The 24,981-nt window shown below is 38.7% G+C and overlaps 1 protein-coding gene across 1 annotated transcript; it reads right to left on the bottom strand.

Moving 5' to 3' along the window:
• Positions 1-1,732: 1,732 nt before the first annotated feature.
• On the bottom strand, positions 1,733-24,826 carry nectin3a (nectin cell adhesion molecule 3a). Its single transcript, XM_053647068.1, has 6 exons — positions 24,697-24,826; positions 8,219-8,566; positions 5,297-5,596; positions 4,442-4,559; positions 4,146-4,297; positions 1,733-2,828 (listed from the first exon to the last, which is right to left on the bottom strand). Exons 1-6 carry the CDS (start codon positions 24,785-24,787, stop codon positions 2,269-2,271), a joined length of 1,569 nt encoding a protein of 522 aa, XP_053503043.1. The 5' UTR covers positions 24,788-24,826; the 3' UTR covers positions 1,733-2,268.
• Positions 24,827-24,981: the final 155 nt, after the last annotated feature.

Consider the following 24,981-nt stretch of genomic DNA (forward strand, 5'->3'; position numbering starts at 1 on the left):
AAAAATTTTAATTAAAAATGTATTGTGTGTTTAATCAGGTTGCCTTTGTTTTATGTAGTATTTTGTTTGAAGATCTAAAACTATTTATTATGAGATATACACAAAAACAGAAGAAATCAGATTTTTCACAGCATTGTATATAGTCAAAAAGTGCAATTGTGTTAACAGGAAGTTTCATTATAACTCTCAAAATTCATTATTGTTAAAGTCTTACTTAAAGTCTATTGTATCAAACCACTTGACGTTATGATGCAAAATGCAAACTGTTCTTAGCAATTGCAGTCCTAATGCTGCAGTTTAAGCCACCACACGATTTTAAGGCCAATTTGCAAGTCGCCGAGCTCACCAAAAAAACCCTTTGATTGGAGGCAACTCAACAAGCAATCAGCACTCGCCAATCGGCAGTAGACGTTATGTGTGAACTACTCAACAATGCATTGTCGAGACATCACAGAGGCATCGATGACGCCACACAGATATTTGACATGCTAAATATCTGGAGCTGCCGGGTGACTCCACATCCTGTGATGTAAAAAGTGTCGTCACTGGCAGTCATTGTGGCGACAAGCCAATGCCAATGAGAGAGCAAGGCATGGGTAGAGGTCACCGTGAGAAAGGGAAACCCACAAGACAGGCTTGTCATTACAAAACATTTTTTACTCACCTCCAACTCGCTCTGTAGCACACACAATCCCTGCTGCCCACGTGTGCTAATCCATTCTTTCACCCACTTTCTTTGTCTTTTCCTTTATGGGCTTTCTTCAGCACAAATCATTGCACAAACAGCTTCCACTGCTTGTTTCTGTCCTACGTCCATCTTCAAATAAACAACTCCTGTTTCACCACAACAACTTCATGACTCCCGATTACAAGAGTGCAAGTCGTGTAGTGTGAACAGCACAGCGATCTGCCGACGTTGAAAGTCGTGTAGTGTGAACTTAGCCTTAGCTGCAGCTTCTCTAATGATGCCACCCTGGAGAGGAGCGCTGATAGCCCCCCCACTGGGAGTTCTCATGATCAGAATGTAATGCAGAAGTGCAGCTCAGCAGCAGTGAATGTGCTGCAGGCTGATATTAATGAAGCTGGAGCATCCACAGCTGATTGAATGCCTAACCAATTTCATGGAATAGTCAGCAAAGTGAAGGACTGGGATATCCAACCGTGTATCTGAAGTAAGTAAGTACACTGAAACCGCGTCCAGAGAAAAGAACATGTGTACTGGCTGCAGTGACAGATACAGAACATATCCAGTAGAAACACCAATGGACAGTTGACGTACTGTAATGCTTCAGGCTGATGAAGCCCTGCACCTTAATCAATGCTGCATGCAGCTGAATAAAAAGTAGCTGACATGCTGATTTACAAACTGTATGTGGCTATGGTAAATGTGCGTTGTAACTTGGCTGGAGCCTGGCAAAAAAAAAATACTCTGTGCCACCTGCTGCTAGTACTTGGACAGCTGATTTGCACCAAGGCTCGAGTGGCACTAGGTTATCACCTCTTGAACTGGACAGTTTGAGGTATCGGTCTATCTTTAGTCCCAAATGTTTACCATCACTAGAGTTTATGTACCCTTTCATTTAATAGTCCAAAAACAGGCATCAAGTGCTGAGGAACACATTCATCAGTAGGTTTTTCCTTATTTCATTCACTAATTATTAAAAATGAATACATGAGAAGTTAAAAGAGAGAAAATATATGTGTACTTCACAACAAGAGTGTGATATGCAGATTTTAACTTTAGATCTGTAATGTTTTTCATTATCTTTACAGTCCAGGGTAACTAAAAAATGTTTATCATCCAAGCAATGCATTTTTTTTGTGCAATAATAAGAACAATGGAAAAATTATACATGTTGCAACATACAAACAATACTTTTCCTTGCATTTGTTATGGCAAACATGATAAGAATCTTACAAATACTTACAAATAAGTAACTAAAACTGAATAAGAGAATTTAAACAAGGGCACATGAAAAGAGGAGGCAATATATTCCAACTTGTTTTCATTGCTCCAGGCTACCCTTTGATCTCTCTTGGGATTAAAAGCACAAAACAAAACATCACAGACATTTGCTGTGCAATATCAACTCCCTAAGGAATCATCAAGCTAGAAACAATACAGCTTTTAATTTTCCTGATATACACTTTAAAATATTTTAAGAGTTTAACTACTCTTAAAAAATAGTTTAAGAGTTTCCTTTATTTTAAGAGTTTGGTAATACTGTATTCTGTAAACTCTTGTCTTCCATTAACCATCTCGCATATTTACACATACCATTCTCTACGAGAAATCACAGATCCATCCTTGTGAGACACATAGTCACAGTCTGTGGCCATATCGTACCTCTTCTCCTGCAGGTAGGGGGTGCTGTTTTCCCCAATTGTGCTAATGTTAGAGTCTCCGGGGCAATAACTGTCCCAGAGGCCTTTGTTTTTTCTGTAACTGTGGTAGACCTGTGTATCTCCATCACCATCAGGGTTGTGTTTCAGGTCTTGGCTACTGTTAGCAGAGTCATCTGGAAAGGTGTCATGAAGCTCAAGGGACTCTTTCTGCATGTATGAGGCCCCCACGTACTGCTTGGTGTAGTAATCACCATGGAATGTGCGCTGCTGACGGATGTACCAAAGCAAAGCAATGCCCAGCAGAAGAACCAGTACCAGTGTGCCTCCTATGGCACCGCCCACCACAGTGCCCATGGTGCCATCATGCAGTGATGCCAGTGTTGGGGAGGTGAAGCGGGCACGGACGTGGGAGGGTGATGAGCTATAGAGGCCAGAAATGCCTCCACTGGTAGGGGTGGGGACAGAAGGCATAGATGGAGGCTCTGGTGGAAGAGTAGAACGAAGTGAGTGTGTTGGTCTCCAGAGAGTAGACATAGAATAGACAGAAATTAAGAGACAAACATAATGAATGAAAAGCTGCAACTTTAAATTCTGCACTTTAAAAGTACCTGCCATACAGGCAACGCCGCTCTGGAGTTGATGCTGTGCCACTGCACTCAAAGTTGTTCAGTATTCAGTGTATAGTCTCTCTATTCTCTGCCACGTTTCCATACCATTTTGCCATACAGGCAATGTCGCTCTGGATTTGATGCCATACTGTTCACTCAAATTCAACTTTGACCCAGTTTATGCTGACCTTTTTAAAATGCAACCAAAAAGTTGAGTCATCATGTCTGACATGGCAAAGATATGTATTTTCCCCCCATCTTTTCCAAAGGACTACCAAATCCAGAATATGTTTTTGCTTGGGATTTCTATAAATGCTGGATTTAGAAACATCCAGAATGGACTAGCTCTGTGAATGATTATGTTTTCAAATGCATATTGATGACATAGCACAGAGTTTGACAAATGTGTAGCAAAAGTGGTTTATATTAGCAAAGTTAAACAATTTGTCAATTGTTCTTTATTTAGGGTTTCTTGCTTGCATACATCAGTAACAACAGATATGAAACATTACACAGACTGCAATATTAATGCTGCCATTTGGTATAGAACTTATATAGATATAGATATGTTGATATAGAATGAATCCCATTGTGATAAAATACAAAACTGTATATTATTCTCCTATGAACAGGGAAAAAAACAACAAAACAACTCGAGCATAATCTATTCTCAGGTTCAGGACTTGTAGCTGGGGAGAGTGGAACAGAAAGGGCAATATAAAACAGAATTTAAACAAGTAGAACTTGATGCCAACAGGAATATCTCCACCTCCAACAAGTCTAGTCATTCTTGTAAATTTATATGCCTGAAATACACTTAAAATATAATTTGAACAGGAGGAAAGCAATTGAAGAAAAAAATACTTCGGATATTTGACCTTGCTGTGAACCTGTTTGGGTCAATTCCAAAATCTAATCAGTTCAATGCTGGTTACAATAATAATTCTGCATAAATCCTAGAAACGATCAAACACAAAGCATAAAGAGAAACCTGCTGGTGGTATTTCAGCAAAAATATCAGAAATATTTATATCAGAAAAGAAACACCAGAAAAGAAAACCTTCTACAAGTTACTTAAGCACAGTTTCAGTTAGATCCAATGCTGCTGACCTCTTACACACCAGCCTAATTAAGTTAAAATAAAGACTTAAATTAAATTTTACCAATAAAGAAAATGAAATTTCAGCTCACCGTGTATCCAGATGTGTACTTCCTGAGAATGTAGTCCAACCTCATTCTGGACCTCACATCTATACGTTCCAGAATCATTTGTCTGCAGCGGACGAGTGAAGACCAGACTGCTGTTTGTCATTTTAACTCCTGCAGGCATCTGCATGTTCAGCCTGATAAAACGGGTCCCAAATTCAGAAACTTGCCAAGACAAAAGTCATTCAGGTAATAAACATTCAGAAGAACAATGGGAAAGGTCTGTCTGTGTTCTAGAAACACATGATGTACAGACACAGTAAAACTTATGGTGACAGTACCTGGTCCAGAAGAAGTGATGAGGAGGAGGATTGGCATTTGCTCTGCAGTCCAACTTTGCATTTTCTTGTCCCACATACCAAACATCATTCTGGCCTATAACCATGACATCTGGCGCAACTGAAAGTAATAAGATCAAGAAAAAGAGGCCAATTATCTATTAAGAAAAACACTTCAGAATATTTACACTCTGAGAAATAAAATAGTTTGATGCAGCACCATGAAAGGTTCTTTAGTTTGCTGTAGTTTGATGTAGGCTTGAAACAGAAAGGCATGAAACTGTGTTTCTTACATGTACACCACATTACCTCAGCCATGTACACAACTGAAACCTACAGTTTTAATCTTCAGGTTCCAACAGAGATTTGTGCACAGTGAAAGGCCCTCTGAGGAAAAATATTCACCCTGTCCATCAAAAGGCAAATAAACATATAAACATAAATATAAAGACTAATTTAAACTATGTCCCTGACCAGGCAGTCCCGGACCACCGCATGTTCATGCCAGTGAAGCTTTGTGCTTCATGCTCGAGCCCACATAACATTACAGTAAAAATCTATTGCTCCACTTATGTGACAGTTTTTGTTCCTTTTTCCAAGATCTAGTCTCAAATACATTACCTTTCTTACAGGCTTAAAAATGAATAGTGCACATACAATTCATTTCTGTATTCAAATTCATTTATCTGTCAAGTCTGTATAATATATTCATAGTTGGTTACATCCATAACAGTTATGAAAACACACATATGTAAATACCAAGGAATAGCTTACATTGGGATGCTAGACACCATTCAAAATAATGATGCCAAGTTTTAAGTGAAACCTCATATGATCAGCAATGAGAGAACAACTCACATTGTATGTTGAGCACATAGGGGATGCGCAAGTCTATAGCCAGGGTAGGGTGGCGTACCACACAGGTGAGGGCATGGTTAAGGGCATGGCTGGTGGGTGCCCAAATGTAGTCCACCTTGGTGGAGGTGGTGCCATCAGGTTCGTCCTGCAGGATCTGCTCTGAGCGTCCGTAAAGCTCCGCCTCCCAGAAGACATCAGCTGGGGGGCGGGCCTTTTCAGCCATGCATGTTGCTACCACACCCTCCTCATTTCCATCCACCAAAGGATCAGGACCCGCCAACACATATACTTTGGGCTCAACTAAGAGAGCGAGAGAGAGAGAGAGAGAGAGAGAGAGAGAATATGAATTGTAACTTTATTATCTACATTAATCACAAACAGTCACTAAAAGTTGAAATAAATAGTAATAGTAACAAGGAGTACACTCTTTGTTTTGATTGGGGAAAAGACAGATATGTGACTTGGTTTTTTTTTCCTCCATTTTTGTCCAATTTGGTCATTTACCAACCAGGGACAATGAAGGCTAACAAATGCTTCCTCTGAGACACGAGAAGCCCATTTATGAACTGCTGCTCATGCTACATCACTGAACACATTCATAAGAATGTGCTATCCACCCACATCTACATGAGCTCACAGATGGCCATTATTTTTACTACTGCTTTAACTTACAGGGGAGAAATTAATGCCATCTCTCCCACCTAGAGAACCTCCCAACGATAGGGTGAATACTTCCTGTTATGCCACTCAGGGCCGGTGTGAATTGGTTTTAAACACCAAGAGGAAACTAATGAAAAATAAAGAATAACTTTTAATTCACACTTGCCCGTAACCAAAAAAGCTGCCACCCTGACTGAAAGAACATGTTTCCCTTCTGAAAGGTCATTAAGGATAAATAAGGTCATTAAAGATAATTCAGAAGCTGCAGTTACAGTGCTAGCCTACTCAACTGAAACTGTGAACCCACAAAAGCATTAATCTGTTTTAACCCTCTTACCCCTAAGTTCCCACAGTATTATGTCCCATAACCCTATATTCCCCATAGAAACAGCACGCCAACCCTGAGTTCCTGGGCCAAAATCAACATTTTAATTTTAACATTTTTAGGCCTTGAAACAACTTATAATAATGTATTTGTGTAATATTACTTTGAAAATGAAGCAGTTCAGTGTTTTTACTAAACTTAGAGCACAATTCTTAACTAGAGAAATTACGAAAAAATGCTCGCTAAAATCCTTATACTCATTTAGAAGTACCATACGAGCATCAGCATGGTTAATGCCTTTGAATAAATTCAAGTAAATAATAAATAAATAAATAAATGCATTTTAGCGCCAAAATTCAAGTTTCTGGTGATAATCAGACCAGCAGGTAGTGTTTTCACGAATGCACAGAAATGGTCCCGTTATGACTCCAGACCCCTGCAGTGTCAGTCGCACTGGTTGATGCTGAAGATGAAGACGGATCAGGGTCTGAATCAGGAGAGTTTGCGTCTCTATCAGTTTCGGTTTCGGTTTCAACATCGCCTGAACTTTCACTGCTGTCACTATCTAGAATCCTAGCTCTCGCCTGTGTGACTGTGTATGTTTTCTTTTTTTCATTGTTTTAGATGTACCTGTGTTCACTGTAGGTGTAACTTTAGCTGGAACATGATTAACTTTTCGCTTTGGCATTTTTAGTTCACTTCTACTATTACACCAATATTCACGCTTGGATCAGCTTCATCGTAATGCCGGTGTAATAACGTAATCACGTCGTGACGTCATCAACCTTCCGGGTCAAAAAATAATAATTAAATAAGTAAGGAATCATAGCAGAGTAATGCCGGTACACCGGCCTTACGGGGATAACGTTTACACTGTAAATCCTCTATATAGGCCTTACGGGGATTTGGCATAGACGACCAAGCCGGAATATCGTCCTTACGGGAATAGATCAAAGACGGACAAGCCGGTTTTTCGGCCATAAGGGGTAAGAGCGTTAAAACATTCTCTGATTGCATCTCAAACAGTTGTGCCACTTTCTCTTGTAGTATGTTGTATTTTTTTTTAGAGATCTATTTAAGAACCCTATTAGTTCCACATGCATCACCTGAACTGGAAGACAAGGAAATAGTTAACTATTTTTAGTCTGCTTTCTTCACCTCTCAACTCTGTTGCACCTTTTAAAACAGATTAACAGAGCCGAGTCACAGCCTTGGCTAGATAATATCACCTGAGAGCTTAAACTAGAGTATCAGAATATAGAGTGTAAATGGAATAAAAGTGCAGGTAACTTGAGGAACAATCACATTCATTCTCATGTTCAAAAGTATTTATCACACAGCTGTCATCAAAGAAATTATTCTGATTAACCCCAAATAAAGATAATCTGTTTCTGTAGGATTTTCTTGGCCATGATTTTCAGAAGCCATGGTCCACAAAGAGCTTACAAAGCATGCATGGTATCTCACTGTTGAAAGATACTGACCAGAAAAGGGGTTGAAAAGAATTTCCAAAACATTAAATGTACCATGGAACACCGTGAAGGCCATCATCAACAAGTGGAGAAAATGGAGCACCACAGTGACATCACCAAGAACAGGACGTCCTGGGACTGGGACGTCTTGTTCTACAACTTTTACAATTGTTTACTTTAATTGCTTTTGTTCTCATGATTACAAATAACCTGTAAATATCTGTGGAACACAATGAAACATAATTGTTGACAATGTGATCATAGCAAGTGTATACCACACCTGAGAAAAAAAGCACCTGAAAAAACACAGGTCCATAATGGACTCCTTGGCCATGTCTACATCCCTCTGACTTGCTCATTAAGGATCTAATGTATATCTACATCCAGATTCCTGTAAAGCTTTGCGACAATGATTATTGTTAAAATTGCTATACAAGTAAAACTTAGTTGAATTGAAAAACATACCCATGATGTCAACAACTGTAGAGGCCTGCGAGTTACCCAGTGGGAAGGTGACCACCTTGCAAATATAGGAGCCAATATCTGCAAAGCCCACTCCCTCCAACACAATCGAGGCATCCTCTACTGATGGGTTGAGAAAATGGACGCGATTTACATACTCTTCAGATACGGAGATGCCGAACTGTGGATTGAACACTGCTACTGTGACAGAGCCCATGGGCAAGCTGCGTTCCCAGGAGCTTTGTGTCAGGCTGAGGTTGGCACCCACATCCACCCTGCAGCTCAGTGTGGCATTCCTGCCAAGCACAACTTGAACATTTTCTGGAACCACAACCTCGTTGCTGAAACCACCTGCAGTGAGACACAAAAGTAGTAATCCATGAATCCACTAACCCAATACATGTGCTCTGCAAAAACAAAAAACAAAAGCATTGGAATGGCAAGGTCAATTCTTTTGTTTTTGCTATACAATTTTGAGTTTGAGATCAAAATATGAATATGAAATGATAAATCAGAATTTCAGCTTTCATTTCTTGATATTTACATCTAGAGGTGTTAAACAACTTACAACAAGGCACCTATTTTTCAAGTGATCAAAAATTTTTGGAACCTGTGATTGACAGGTGTGCGCTGATTGGTTGACTGTTTAAACAATGAATAGCTCTAAATATCTACTCTTGGTTTGAACCCTGGACTTTGCCTATGAAGACTGCATTTGCTGTCAAAAAGGATACACTGATTTTATTTGGAATGTCCAGTAAAAGAAAGAAACTGCTGGTGTAGTAGTAACCTGAATTGGTTGGACAAAGAAAACAGCAGCAGTTGATGACAGAAACATTGGGAGAGCTGTGAAGAAAAAACCCAAAAACAACCGCGTCAGTGACATCACCAAAAACCTCCAAAGGGCAGAGGTGAAAATATCACAATCCACCATTTGAAGAAGACTTTGAGAGCAGAAATATAGAGTCCACACCCCCAGATAAAAACCATGCATCAGCAGCAAGAATTGAAAGGTCAGATTCACAAAGAAATACTGAGAGCAACCACAAAAGTTTTAGAACTAAGATTAACCTCTACCAAAATGATGGAAAGGCCAAAGTGTAGCGAAAGAAAGGATATGCTCATGACACAAAACATACAAGTTCATCAGTCAAACATGGTGGAGAACATGTCATGGCTTGGGCTAGGATGGCTGCTTCTAGAACAGGCTTACTAATCTTTATTGATGATGTAACTTATGATTGTAGCGGCAGAATGAATTCAGAAGTTCACAGACACATTCTGTCTGCCAATTTACAGAAAATACATCCAATCTAATTGGGAGGAACACCAAGATAATGACCCAAAACACACTTCCAGCACAACAAAGGACTTCATCAAGGGAAAAAAGTGGAAGGGTTTAGTCTGACTACGTCAATCACCAGATCTTAACCCAACTGAGCATCCTTTTCACCGCCTGAAGAGGAGACTGAAGGGAGAAACCCCCCAAAACAAACAACATCTGAAAGAAGCTGTGGTACAAGCCTGAACAAGCATCACAAAAGAAGAATGCAACAGTTTGGTGATGTCACTGGGTCCCCAGCATGATGCAGTTACTACAAGCAAGGGATATGCAACAAAATACTAAGTGCTATTTACCTTAATTTACTTCAAGACTGAAATTCTGATCCATCATCTCGTATTTATCTTTTGATCTCAAACCCAAATGGCTTCGGTGTATAAATTGGCCCTGCCTTTCCAATTCTTTTAGAGAGGACTATACAGTCACATATTGATTGCTTCATTTCAAATACATTGTGGTGGTGTTCAGAGAAAAAAATTACGAAAATTCTCTCACTGTCCATATACCCGACTGTATACTCAAGAATTCATATGCACAATTCTTTATTTCACATTTAACAGACCAGAATCTTTTCCTTTATTTCATGCTTTCAACCCAATACTTTGAAGGTACATTTGGAGACACTAACTACAGGACAGTGCTTTCTGTAGCTCTGAATGGGATTTCTGCACTTCTTGAGTGGTAGTTTGGCCCACTCTTTTTAAGCAACCTGATCCAGTTGTCTCAAGCTTGCTGGATGCCTTCTCCTAAATGCGATTTTCAGAGATATTCCAAGGGATTGAGATCCGGTCCCATTGTAGGCCCAATATTAGGTCCACAATGGTCCAAAATTTTCTACCAATCCATTCTTTTGTGTTTTTGAGGTATGCTCATGCTCACATTTTTATCCAGCCAGCAATGAATGAATCAACTTGATATTGTTGTACCTTGAGCTTGAAGGTCTTGAAGTTTTCCTGGGCTCTTTCTCTACCAGCCAAACTATCCTTCTCTTCAATCTTGGGTGAATTTACCTCTTACACACACTTCCAGGGATATACTTCCTTAAACTTCTTTGGAAAGCCATGTTTCAGTGAAACAAAGGATATTGGAGTTCTCTTGTCCTGATGTTGTCCAGCTTGTTTTCAATGAATGTATATTTGCAAGCAGTAAATAAGCAGAGGTGACCTGTGTGCTCCTGCTCTTAACCTGTTGCACACTCTTGATCATTTTCCTCCATGTTTCCCTCTGTTTTTCCATATTTATAGAATATTTATAGGTCCACTGATAAGTAAGGTTTTTGAAAGGTCAAATTGTAAAATATATAAAAATCAAGCATATAGTTGCCAATTGTTCAAACATTTGGAATGTGGTGTACACATACTGTATACAGGGGGGTTGTCCACGGACCCGTAGTAGTCAGTGGTTAAATTGCAGGGGGTCTGTGGGAAAGCTAAAAAAATGTTTTATATATATATATATATATTAGTTAAATGTATCAAAAAATATTCAAATAACATGTTTTAAAATGAACCAATTTGGTTATTCACGTGCATTCACAAATATCACTTTAGCTGAGATGACGATCGTTCAATGATGGATTTATTTTAAATTTATTTACAAATGAAATGACCATTTGCAAAAACCTATGAGTGGGAGACAAGTTCAAGTGTCGCACTGATGGATAAAATAAAAAAAAGATAATTCAGAGAGTCAAATTAAATGTCACACCAAAAAAAAGTTTTTTTAATAAAATCTTGAAATGTTCTGATTCAATTTTAAATGTCCAATGCTAATATTATTAATGTTAAATATTAGTAAAATAAAGCAACATATGTAGAAATAACTGTTTAATATATAGCCTATAATTGTTGTGGAGTGAGGGGGTCATTGTGGATTGTTCGATATATACTAGGGGTCCAGAGCTCACAAAAGGTTGAGAACCACTGATCTAGTGTATGAATTTTAGAAAAGTAATATCTTCTCAAATGGAACACTCAGATGGAACACATTAGTTTTTTTACTAACCAGAAGTATAAGCCGCTTCCTAGTGAGAGGCACATGACGTCATAAAAACATAATGTGATGCCTCTAGCTTTAGCAGTGACCCAGAGTCACCGACAATGACTTTCTTCAGTTTACTGTTTATATGAACGTTACCTTTTATTCCCAACATGACCCCAGTCACCATCAGACGGAGGCGTAATCATCAAGTGACAGCGGAAGAAAGTGTGTGACCTCCAAGTCCTCTACGGCAAGGGCGCATTTTATATTAAACACCCTGAAGAATATCAAACTTTACAAAGAAGAGTTTGTGTACAACGGAAGCACGACAGTGGTGCACAAGCACAAACTTATGTTTATATCCAAAATGCTCCACTGTGTTCAAAAGCTTGGGAAAACTGATACGAGCTGCTTAAAAGGTTTAGTTGAATTGCAGTTTATTGTCATTATATGGTGTATTTGCACACTTGTAGTGTAACTTCTGTCGTTTCTTATAACGGAAGTGATCCGTTAGTATGATACACAGTGATACACAGTGGGATACACAGAGCGCAAGTAATATCAGTAATGTCTAATTAAAATACTACGATCAAAAGTAAAACAATATGATTAAAGGCAGTGAGTAACAGAAACCATAAGGTGCAGTAAAAGGGAGTTTTTATTATTAATTTAGGACTGTAGTTTAATTCTGCTTTTTTTGCATCCATAAAAAGTAAAGCATAAACACTATTATATAATATAATTAAATTAAATTAAGAGAGAGAGAAAGAGAGAGAGAGAGAGAGAGAGAGAGAGAGAGAGAGAGAGAGAGAGAGAGAGAGAGAGAGAAAGAGAGAGAAAGAGATAGAGAGAGAGTTTATATTATATATAAGTATTTCTGCTTTTTGGATTTTATTTTAAATAAGCATGGGTACTGAAAGTTTGCCCCCCCCCATCCGATTAATCGAATAATAATAATAATAATAAAAATAATAATAATAGGCCAACTAATCAATTATGAAAATAAATGTTAGTTGCAGGCCTAGTTTTATGTTGTATTTCGTTTGAAGATATCTAAAGCTATTTTGTATGAGATATACACAAAAACAGAAGAAATCAGCAAATACTTTTTCACAGCACTGTATATTATTATTGTGCATAACAAATATTGTGGTATATGATTAAAGATTATACCACATGCTGACATACTGCATTAAATGACTTGCTCAACCAAATAATCCATATTTGCAGTGAAAGACGGAGCTTAGTTTAGTCTTGCTGACATGACATGCACCAAGTTTGGACAAATAAGATACAAGATATGCTAAGGGTTGTAATGAGAGTTTCTGCTTTCCTCAGCTGTAATTAAGCCCCATGTGGGAAGCATTCCCTCTGCATGGCAGCAGACAGGGAAGCCTGTATCACACAATCCTAATGAGCACCACACAAACACTTGCCCTTCTGCTTCACTATGGGACATGCTGACTGTCCTCATTGATCTCAGCCTGAGCACCTTACCCTATAAAAAGTTCTGGAATTAAATTAATCATTTGCAGATGTGAGTTTTTGCCTTTCCTTTAAAAGAGGTTTTAATTTTTGTCTTCTCTACATTTATTAGAGGGTACTGCAGTTAAACATGTGAGCATGACTAAAATGTTGTCTGGAAGCCTGGAAGTAATTGAAGTCTGAAGTAATTGAATTAAGGTTAAGGGTGAATAAAGGTAGAGGGTGAGATCAGACATAAAAAGGATAGCCTAGATCAGGCACAAAGCCATAAAAGCAGGCAGGCAAGGAAGTAATCAATAATGAGGAGCATTTTAACATTTTCTTTCCTTTTTTTTTTAAGTTGTTACATTTTCTTCTCCATTAATACAAAACATACAATTAGGAAAGCATATTAAACAACACAGTACAATCTAAAACAAGAAAATAAGAAATAATTCTATCTTCAAAAAATAGGAAAGACCATCTGTGCTAAACATGAAAAGCTGAAATATGGAGGAATAAATTACAGGCTATCACTTTAAGAGTTGTGCAAAATATACTATGGGCCCAAAAATGTTCAGTCCAAATATATAAAATAAGGGGAGATAGATATATATAAGACCCACGGTTTGTAGAATTTAGAAGGCATATTCTTTTCATTCAAAAAAGGACATATATGCAATTACACATCAATAAACCTAATATTCATAAAAGAGAAATCAGTTACACATTATGAATATTAGTAAATTCACAGGCAAGTGGCTGATGTTCTGAAACCCTTGGCACTTAGGTTAATGTGGTAAGACTTAGCTATTATATCTGAAATATACATCTAATGCCTTCTCTCTCTTTACCCTCCCTCCCTCTCTCCATCCCACCCACCATGCCCACTCAGTAACTGCAAGAAGTAAAACACAGAAGGGTGTGTGTCAGGCAGAATGCATTTTTCATGCCCTACTCAGGACAGAAACAGAAAAACACACGTTACTGGTTTCAGTGAAACACATATAGGTTTCAGTGAGAAGATTCATTTTCTAGGACTAGTAAACCTCTGCTATTTAATTGGATTCATTCTGTAGAAAGAGTTCCAGTGATAGAAACTGAATGGTGAAAACAAAGGAATAAGACAATTGGGCAATCAAAACCAAACAAGTACAAGATCACTTTATTTTAAAGTGATACTATAAGGTTGCTACTTAAAGCCCCAGAACTGCCAGAGAGCTCAACTCTATTTTTGGATTGTATTCAGCCTTAGTTGTGAGTCATTTTGGATCAAAGTGTCTGCCAATTTTAAAAATGGAAATGTACAAATTAAAAACTTATATAGTTTATGGGTCCCCTGTGAAGAATGGAGCTTTTTTTTCAAAGCTGTACCAACTCACTTTAAATCATTCACCTGTGGCAAAAATAGCCCTCATAATCCAAACAAATTCAAACAAACAAATACATTTTATTCTATTATATTGTGCTACTTAAAGATAAAGTATGTAATAAATATTCCATGATCTTATTTCATTGTCAATTTTCTTTATGAGGAATTTGGATGTCAATACCATGTCTTCATACAGCACAAATCTGGATCTGGTTCATGCAAGCCCAGCTCTGGGTCTTTCTGTTGCTTTCTCTTAAAGCAGAAATTATTAAGCAGAACAACATGTACAATATGCGGTACAATATGCGGTCATCTCGTCTTGGGTTTCCAAAGGGTAGGAGCAGCTGTCACCTGTCTTCTATCCAACACATACCATGATGAGAGTAACCTCTCACCCCTTCACCATCATACACACTTGATAACCATTTTGTGAATGTCTGTTCCTCACGGAGGGCAAAGATTAATGGCAGAAGGGTGATGACCCTGGTACAGACTCTCATGCAAAAACAACTAAAAAAAATCTAGAAATGCCATGCCTGGCATCCTAGGGCTTTTTGTGCAGCCAGAGATGCCAAACTTTGCTCCCTGCCATTTTTGCGACATGATGTACCTGGATCCAATCCCCAAAAGCCTGCTCTCTAATGTGCTTTCTGTCTGCTGGATAAAGTAAGTGAGACTAGTACACAGTTGGTACCTTCTTTCCACAGGGCAGGACAGATGGCGTCTGCCTTGGATATCTAAATGAACACCAGAAAGACAATCTGCCGCTCACATATCATTTGCTTTAACCACAGAGAGCAACAGATCCGAAATAGAATGCCCTTTATATTCATGAACACCCTTGAAAAATAAACAAGCAAAATATTCACTCTGCATCAGAGCAACATGCAATTACCATTCATCTCCAACAGGCTCATGTTTTGGTGTCAGAATTTTATGAAATGTAGGTGTCAAGCATAATCTGTCTCAAAAATCCAATAACAATAAAGGAGATTCTGTTTTGCCTGCCTTACAATATCTGAAAAGGATAATGTAGAGTAAAGCAAAAGTTCAGTGCACAACAAGATTATAATGAGAGGACACGAAGGAAGATAAGAGAAATAAATGAACATTATGGAAGAAAAAACAGAATCAACGCATATTACCATTATGACTGAAACATGATGGGCAAAAGTACATAGACTATATGGAGGGTTGTCTGAATAACTGGTTGATCAAGACTAATTAATATCAGAAATTCCAACAAATACTGTAATTCCTGTACAATTAGATTTTTGGGGTGGAATGATTATCATTACGTTAATAAACAGGCTAAAGATGTAAATGATACTTCTCCTAGGCCTGGATTCTTATGTCTGCGGTCAACACAGGGATGTTTTTAGTTTATGTATGCATGCATGAAGTTTTTAGCTTGGCTAGATCTGGAGTCATCAGTCATTTAAATTGGTCAATGGTTTCAGTGGTGTATCCACTCACCAATCACATTGATAGGACACCCACTCATGCATGCAAGTCAGCCAATCATGTGGCAACACTGCAATGCATAAAATCATGGAGATACAGGTCAAGAGCTTCAGTTAATATTTACAACAAGCATCAGAATGAAGAAGAATGTGATCTCAGTGACTTTGACCATGGAGTGGTTATTGGTGCCAAATAAACTGGTTTGAGTATTTCAGAAACTGCTGATTTCCTGGGATTTTTACACCCAGTAGTATTTTGAGCTTATAGAGTTTAAGGCGGATGGACTACAATAGGAAGACCACATCAGGTTCCACTCCTGTCAGCCAAATACAGTAATCTGCGGCTACAGTAGACACAGGCTCAAGAAACCGTACAGGTAAAGATTGGAAAAAGACCGGGTGATGTTTTTTTCCCCAATCTACTGGATAATTGCATGAAATAGAAAATGTGCATGTGTTCCTATTAAAGTGGCTAGTTTTGTTTTGCAGTTTACCAGAATCATCCACCTTCATCTTCAGAAAATTGTGCCAAGCTCACTGACAGGTGTAGTGGAATATGTGTGAATATAAAATATGACTAATAATTAGTGTTGGTCCGAATCCACCACTTTTGAGTTGAGACCAAGTCCTTAACCAATAGAGTCGGAGTCCAAAAGGGGCCCGGGTTGGACTTAAGTCCGAGTCCTTAATGGCCGAGTCCAAGTCGAGTCTGGCCGAGTCCAGAAAGTAATTAAATTGAAAAAAAGATTTGCAATGCCAATTGTAAACACTGAGCTGTTAAATTAATACTTTAACCTTCACAAACCAATGGCAACATAAATGTAACGAAAACACCACTATTACATCTTGCCATTGCCATTTAATATTTTTATTTCATGTCATCAGCACCTCAACTAGTTTCTTTTCAAAAATGGTTTCAGAGAAAAAAAGGGATATATATATATATATATATATATATATATATATATATATATATATATATATATATATATATATATAAAACTTATTATATTACAAGTGTATGAAAATACAAATTAACCTCTTTTTGTTATTATATCACACTATACTGTGTCCTGCAGTTCAAGTTGATATTTCAATGATTTGATGCGTCTCCCCCACAGTTATATAGGCTGAGAGAGAGAGAGAGAGAGAGTGTGAGAGAGTGAGTAGAGTTACATTTAGCAGCTTGTCATAACATTAAGCTTAATGCTTTATTACTGCTTTTAATCTGTCTATGAATGACAACAAACTCTTTTCTGAACATAGTTTGTTCTTGTAACTTTTGCCATTTTAATTCCTAAAATGAAAAACAAAAAATCCTATCAGCAGGGTTTATGATATTTACTACATTAAGAAGTACATTTCACATTTTAAGTGAAAGTCAAGACTGGAATCACCAAATGCTAATGTTTAGGGGTGGGCAATAAGAGTACAGTTTTATTTCACTATAATGATACGTTTTCTCAGGTAGGTCCATCAGTAGTGTTCAAGTAAGTAACACTACGGAAATTGAGAAAGCAATTAAATATAAAATAAAAGAGGCATGTATGACATATACAGTGATTCTTATTCAATTTACTGAAGCTACTCAGTCAAATGAGCGAGTGACTTTCTCGTTGTCTTTTGTTGTTTGATTAACATTAATGCCACAGACAGCAGCAGGTTTATTAGACTGCTGTCACTTTAAGACCTAATGCACAGATCCAATATACTCTACTGACAGACCTCCGATTTTTTCCCCAACTGTTTACATACACTTAAGACATAACCGTCTGTGTTTGCATGAATACTTGGCCAGACCTGCATTTGACATGATGTGTGTATTTATTTGACTGTCCAAGCGTAATAAGCTGCTAAAGAGAACTCAATTAAAGTACTTGTATGATGAGGTGGCTTTCTGTGCTTGCACTTCAAGTATGTGCGTACAGAAAGCCCCCTGTTCAGGCAGGGAGACATTTATTAATCTTTTATCATCTTAATTTTATGTTATCTTTTCATGTTATACATGACACGGACTCAACTGTACTGTAAATTTTGGTTGGTACCGGGATCGAGTACCTCAACTCTACTAGTAATTATAAAATACAAGTGGGAAAAAAAAGAAGGTCTTTCTCTACAGTACTTGAGTGAACTTTTAATTTTTTCTGATCCACCACACCTGCTTCATTCAAATGGTGCAGGCTCTTTAACAGTACCTAGATTAATGGTGACTACAGCAGGGGCAGAGATTTTCTTACAAAGTCCCACAGTTTTGGATGAGCCTTCCTATTAATGTTCGGGACTCAGACACAGTCTCAACCTTAAAGTCTATGCTGAACACCTATTTGTTTAGTCAAGTTACTTTCTGGCTCTCCCTTTTTGTTATGGCTAATCATGCTGATGTCCCTGATTGCACTTTGCACATTTACATATCTTTGAGTCCAAGATGGTAGCAGCAGCCACTTCGGGTCCACTAATATGGTGCAGGTTATGTGTAGTCTACACCAATTGGGAAACTTTAGATAAACTGTTTAGATAAACAATGAATGGTGCTGGAATGCCGTTGTGGTTTCAAGCTACCGTTTGTCGCTGGTGGAATTTATGCCTGTGAAATGCCGGCCATACTACCTGCCCAGAGAATTTACCACCATGCTCATTGTCACGGTGTACACTCCACCAGGCACTAATGTTAGGGAAGTGCTAAGTGAACTCTAGGAGGCTATCAGTAACCTACAGATAGCACACCCCTACAGACTGGAATATGTTCAGAGAGGCTACATACCATAACACCACAGACTTGGGGGAATACACAGCATCAATGACTGGCTACATAAGCAAGTGCATAGATGATGTATAACATCCTTCAAGGCCATCACCACACGCGTAAACCAAAACCGGGGGTGACTGCAGAAGTGCGCTCACTGTTGAAAACCAGAGACACTGCCTTCAGGTCATTTCAGTATGCCAATAATCCCAACTGCTCAACAAAGGATGCCATATCAAAGGATGCCATATCTGCTACCATCCATCTTGGACATATCTCGACAAAAAGGACAACTATATAAAAATACTGTTTATAGATTTCAGTTCAGCATTCAACACAATCATCCCACAACAACAGATTAAGCTGAATCTACTGGGTCTGACCACCTCCCTTTGCAACTGGATACTGGACTTTCTGACTGGGAGATCCCAGTCTGTCAGTGTCGGCAACTAGACCTCCAGCACCATCACACTAAGCACCAGCACCAGGGATTTGTGCTCAGCCCATTGCTGTTTACTGTGCTGATTCAGGACTGTGCTGCTAAGGTTAGTTCTCATCACATCATCAAGTTTGCTGATGACACTACAGTTGTGGGCCTCATCAGCAACAATGATGAGTCAGTGTACAGAGAGGAGGTGAACCAGCTCGCAGAATGGTGTAGGGACAACAACCTATCTCTCAATGTTGATACCCATGTGAGAACCCAAGTGGCCCACTCACCACTGCACATCAACAGAACAACTGTGGAGAGAGTCAAAAGCTCCAAGTGTGCACATGACAGCGGACCTCTCTTGGACTCTCAACATCACCTGCCTAGCTAAGAAGGCTCAAGAAAACCAAACTTCACCCTCCCATCCTCACCTTCTTCTACAGAGGGACAATAGAGAGCATCCTGATCATCTGTCTCACCGTGCGGTACAGGAACTGAAAGCCTCTGACGGCAAGACCCTACAGCAAATTATGAGCACAGCTGGTCTCTCTACCCTCAATTAACACCTCATTCAACAACCGCTGCATCCGCAAAGCCACCAGTATTGCGGATGACCCCTACCACCCCTCTCATTTGGCAACAGGTACAGGAGCATCCATAACACCTGAAGACTCCACAACAGTTTCTTCCCTGAGGCAGATAACTCAACACCCTGCTGCCTCCCAGTGCTCACATGGGCTAATCTAACCGAGTAAGACTCAGTACCACTGCACACTGCATAGCTGCATCAGTCACTTTATTTGATGGAATCATTTTTTGCTGCCAATATTGCTGTTATACTTGACTATTACACAATAGCTTACAGTTTACAGTCCATGTTCTGTGTATTGTCCTGTGTATAAGACTTATTTAATGTCATGTGTATTTATTGTTTTGTTATATGTATTTATTGTCTTGTACTCATTTCACACTGTTTTGCATTTGCACTTTATGTAGTCTTGCACACTGTTCTGTGTTGCACCATGGTCCTGAAGGAACGTCATTTCATTCCAACGTATACAAGCTTTAAACTATATGCAACATACTACATTATGTAATATAACATATGTAAAAACAGGGTATCTTTAACAGTTGTTAATAGGCAGGTGTTCTACCAGTTTATTAGCTGGCCTTTGTAAAGTTAACAGACAGTGATCCATCCATCCAACACTGTAAACCAGCAATGACCTAAAAGAGCCATCACTGAAACTTGCAAAGAAGGCAAAATTTCTCCATGTGCAGTTTATTACAGCAATTAATTATAGTTTAAGCACAGCTTATCTGATTAAAAATGCAGCTGTGAGTGAGGTGACAAAACATAATAATGAAACTATATTGAATTGAATTAAATGGAGTAGCAGTGACAAAACCTATATATACAACCTTTAACCTAACATAGGATCACAATGACATACTTCATAAAAATATTGACCTTAATGGGAATTATAATAATTAAGAATCAGAATATTAAACAGAATCAGAAAATTGTTAACCATGTAACTGAAAAAATTTAAACATCTCTAAAAATCCCACTTATTAGCTAGGTGGCTTCATTCAGGCCCATTCCTAGAGGATACCATTAGGCCATCTCTTGATCTCGTGAAAATTATACGTACGTTATAATATATATAACATTATATACGTTATAGAAGAGTCCTGATTAAACAGAAGACTGTTTGTTGTTAAAGCAAATCACTGTGTCAAATCTTGTCTGTTTGATTCCAGATGACTGACCCTTTTACTTACAGTGAGTGACTTGCAGCAGGTTGTGCTGCTTAGCAAGTGATGCTGCAGCAGTCTTTATTTTAGCACATACTGCATAGGGAAGATCAATGCCATTGCAGATGATGTGGCCATCATATTCTAGGCTTGTGTTAAATACAGTAAGCAATGCCTTAAGAGTGAATTATTTATGCTGGTCATGTAATCATGGTTACCAACTAACTGTTAACAACTGATAGGCAAGTAAAACACAAGTTTATTTTGCTACAACACTCTACTACAGTTCTTGGATTTTTCAAGAGTATTTCAAGGCTAATATTCCTCATATTCCTTGTCTGGATATAAAACAGCTACCTTTGTGCTTCAACCCCAGAAAACACAGGCCATGTAAACAGAACTTTACACTAAAAATTAAGTTTTTTCAAAATTTGAAAGAGGGACAGACTTATTTCCTACTATTGTATTGTGGCATGCAATTTAAATTACACACAAGCATCCTCTGACAGGGACTTTGCTGTAAACAATTCAGTCAGAATGTATGTTTCACGCTCTTGCTGAGGTACTTGCTCCATGCCCCTGAAGTGCTCACCTTTTCCTTCCTCTCTGTATACATTTACACCAATCATAAAGGATGTTATGTAACTGAAAATATTAATGGTGTGTAAAAGCTATCAAATTGGTTACTGCACACTCATGGTGCAAACTGAAGTACAATGGAGTATTCTTGGGACAACTGGCAATAGGATCGGTAATCGCTTTTAGATTCCAACTATTAAATATTAGTTAAAGATAATAATGTGTTAGATTTATTTACAGTACCAACTTCAGTTTTGAAAGCATCCCTGACCCTGTTAATGGGTAACTTAAAAAAACAAACAAACCAAAAAACCTAAATGCTAATGCTTGCGACTAGCTAGTGGCCAGCAGTTACAGTCTCCAGTATTTTTTTCCACTGTAATGACATAACATTCACAACAGGCATTACTCATGTCTGTCCACACGCTTCTTTTTCCCCCTCAGTAGCCGGGTTTCCATTGCAGTTTTGCACAAAATAGAAGCGATATTTTAAGAATGTTGACGAACCATAACTGCCAATGGTCTGCGTTTCCATTAAATGATGTTATGCGATTAAATCTGGGTTTTCTCCTCTCGCGATAGTCATTACAATTAAACATGGTGAACAATCTCCAAGATCTGATGAGTGTTGGCACGGTGATTTCAATTGCATCCACCGCAATAGCCGTGATAGTGTTTAATAGAAGGCGACGAGGGCATGTAATGCATGCAATCATGGAAAGGCAAGCCCCTTATACCTGGCAGGGGCCACATATCCGGGATTTCTGGGAGATCATAGTCTGCAATGATTTTACGGTGGTCCTGTGGATCCAAAACTTTAGAATGACCCGCTTAACATTTGACGAGTTATGCAACAAAATCATGCCAGAGGGAGCCAGCCGACCGAGAAGCACATAGCATCTACAACCGGGGGGCTGTCATAGCACTTCTGGAGTACTAGAACCCTAGGATAAGGGCCTTTTATTTGCCATGCTCCCAAGGAATCAGATACGGGATTTCCCCCATGTGTTTTGGATGCTCGCCCTGCATGCACTGATGACAGGAGAAGGGTAACCATGTGACAGAAATGAACGGTTCTACCATAGATTAGGTGTCAAAACCGAAGAACCTTGTGACTGACTTTAGAGTCAATCTGCACAATGTTCACTAATCTGCCCAGTAGACACCGTGTTGTGCTATTTGAAATGCATGGCTAACTAGTCAAAGTACGAACTATTTATCTGGCACAATATCGGTCTATACAGAAATTATGGACATCAGGTGAAGGTGATCACCGCAGCCTAGAAGCATTCTATTGTGCATTCTAATAGCACTCTATTGTGATGGGGCACTCCACAAGGAGAATTTCATTTTTAGAGACTACACTGGGAGGTATGCTACTCCAAGAGGTCTTTCACTGACTGCAGCCTCTCCATATCTTGAATCAACATTGTCTCCACTCACTGGATGTTTTTTTTTTTCCTTTATTGCACCATTCTGAGTAAACTCTGGAGACTATTTTGCAGGAAAATCCTAGGAAATTAGCAGTTATAGAAATACTAAAACCAACAATCATGCCATGACAAAAATCATTAAGATCACATTTTCCCCCATTCTGATGGTTGATGTGAAAATTACCCAAAGCTGCTGGCCCGTATCTGCATGATTTTATGCACTGCACTGCTGCCACATGATCGGCTGATAATTGCATGAAAGAGTAGGTGTACAGATGTTCCTAATAAAGTGCTCTGTGAGTCTACTTCTCATCTAGGAAACCATGCTTCTTAGCCTTGTTCTCAATAACAGACAGGACTTACAAAAGATTAAGGACATCATAAATCTATATGTGAACATTTACTTACTGAAGACAGCTCTATGAGAAGAGTAATAGAGTTATGTTTTTAAGGTCAACAGTAACAGTCAGCCTGTACATGAGTTGTGTCTGGATTATTCTGAAATGCATCAATGTCCATATTTATAAGTCAGTACAGTTCTACAGTAGCATGAGTTGGTATTGTTTGTCTAGCACAGCAGTGTTCACCCCCCTTTTACGCAGAACAACTGTCCTGAGTCTTTCAGAGTCTCTCTCAAAGCAGATGGAAGGCCTAGACTCAGATATGGCACACACAAAAAGAATTCTGGACCATCGACAGATGATCCGACACAGGAACTGAATTCATCTCCTGTGCCTCTACCGGCCTGTAGACTTTCAGAGAACCGTAACAGCCTATAAACGGCAGCAGGCCATGTTGGTTTGAGCGTGGAGAGACAAAACTCATTGCAAATTAATTGGCTGATTGCTGCTAGGAAATCTTTTACTATGCCACAGTGCAACGATTATATTAAGAGAATTGGAGTGTCTAGAAAAGCGCTATATAAATCTAAGGAATTATTATAAAGGGAGGTGCTAGCTTGGCAGCAGCATCACACTCTGGTTCTGCAGCAGTATTTTAGCCAGTATGAATGAGGACTATAAAGACCTAGACCACATGTCAGCTGTTGACACTTGCATCTAGTACTGTTTGTCGTGTGCAGGACTGTTCACCTCTCGATCATGCAGACCTACTGTCCTACAGTATATTAACCGGCTCTTCACTAATTGGGCCAGCTATGTTACACAGGGGTCTGACCTGTTCTTGAAGACTTCTAAAACAATTTTACTAACTGCACTAAAAGTTGCCCTCAAGTGGGAAAGACCTAAATGAAAACATTGAAAAACACAGACTGAAAATCTCTTTCATGCACAAAAAAATGGCGTGCATACTCTTAATCATAGTCTGTTGTAGCATGGCTTTTCCTATAATTACATAAAATACAGACGTGAAATATCCATGCAGAATTTTTTTCTATGTAAATCCTCTTTTTTTTTTGCTACAGTTCCAGTAAACTTCGTGCTAAAGTCAACTAGTTTAACCAGAAGGCAAAGTGAAATAGCTGCCAAAAGATGCAGTGTAGTATTTACATTGAATTGTGCAGATCTCAGTACACCTTTATTTACATTCAACTAAAAAGTTACATTGTCTAGCAAAGTAGCTCACTCACTGATACAGACTAATGACCTTTTCACCCGCTTTACTGTCTTTCACGTTTACAATATTTCCACGTTTGCCAAGCCAAACAATACTGCAAGCTGGCTAACTGTAATGATGATGCTGTTGTGGCTACACAATGCAAGTTCAAAGCTACAATCTTTATCATTAATAGTGATGTAAATCATTTAAAGTAGAATCTATACCACACACATGTGAAGTAGTGGGATTCAGCTGGAGCATCAGATGTGTTGTGCTACACGCTGCGATTGTCTACACAGCAAACTTCAAACTTGCTACAATCGTACAGAATAACTAAAACAATAATAATAAATAACCCACCGATGAAGACGAATAAAAGAAGAGGAAGATGAATGGAGAACTGCAAAGATACTGCGATATTCCCCGCGAGAAATCGTAGTCCCCTTGCCATGATTTCTAATTCCGCTAAGCTTGTCGTATGAACACAGTGCCTGGGGTAACCATAGCACTAGAGATCTAAGAATGGGCGTGATCATTTCGGCTCAAGTGGGCGGAGCAATCTGACCTCTGAACACGTGGAAACAAGCCCCTGAAATGGTCCCTCTGTAGCAGTGACCAGCATGATCAGCATGCAGTTGTATAACG

The sequence above is a fragment of the Ictalurus furcatus genome, chromosome 17, assembly GCF_023375685.1.
Source record: "Ictalurus furcatus strain D&B chromosome 17, Billie_1.0, whole genome shotgun sequence".
Taxonomy (NCBI): Eukaryota; Metazoa; Chordata; class Actinopteri; order Siluriformes; family Ictaluridae; genus Ictalurus; species Ictalurus furcatus.

Coding starts and splice junctions, on each gene's coding strand:
- nectin3a (XM_053647068.1), bottom strand. CDS start 24,787: ATGGCAAGGGGACTACGATTTCTCGCGGGGAATATCGCAGTATCTTTG. Junction 4,298..4,441: donor CATCACTTCTTCTGGACCAG/GTACTGTCACCA, acceptor CCGTTTTATCAG/GCTGAACATGCAGATGCCTG. Junction 2,829..4,145: donor AGTACACATCTGGATACACG/GTGAGCTGAAAT, acceptor CTCTTCCACCAG/AGCCTCCATCTATGCCTTCT.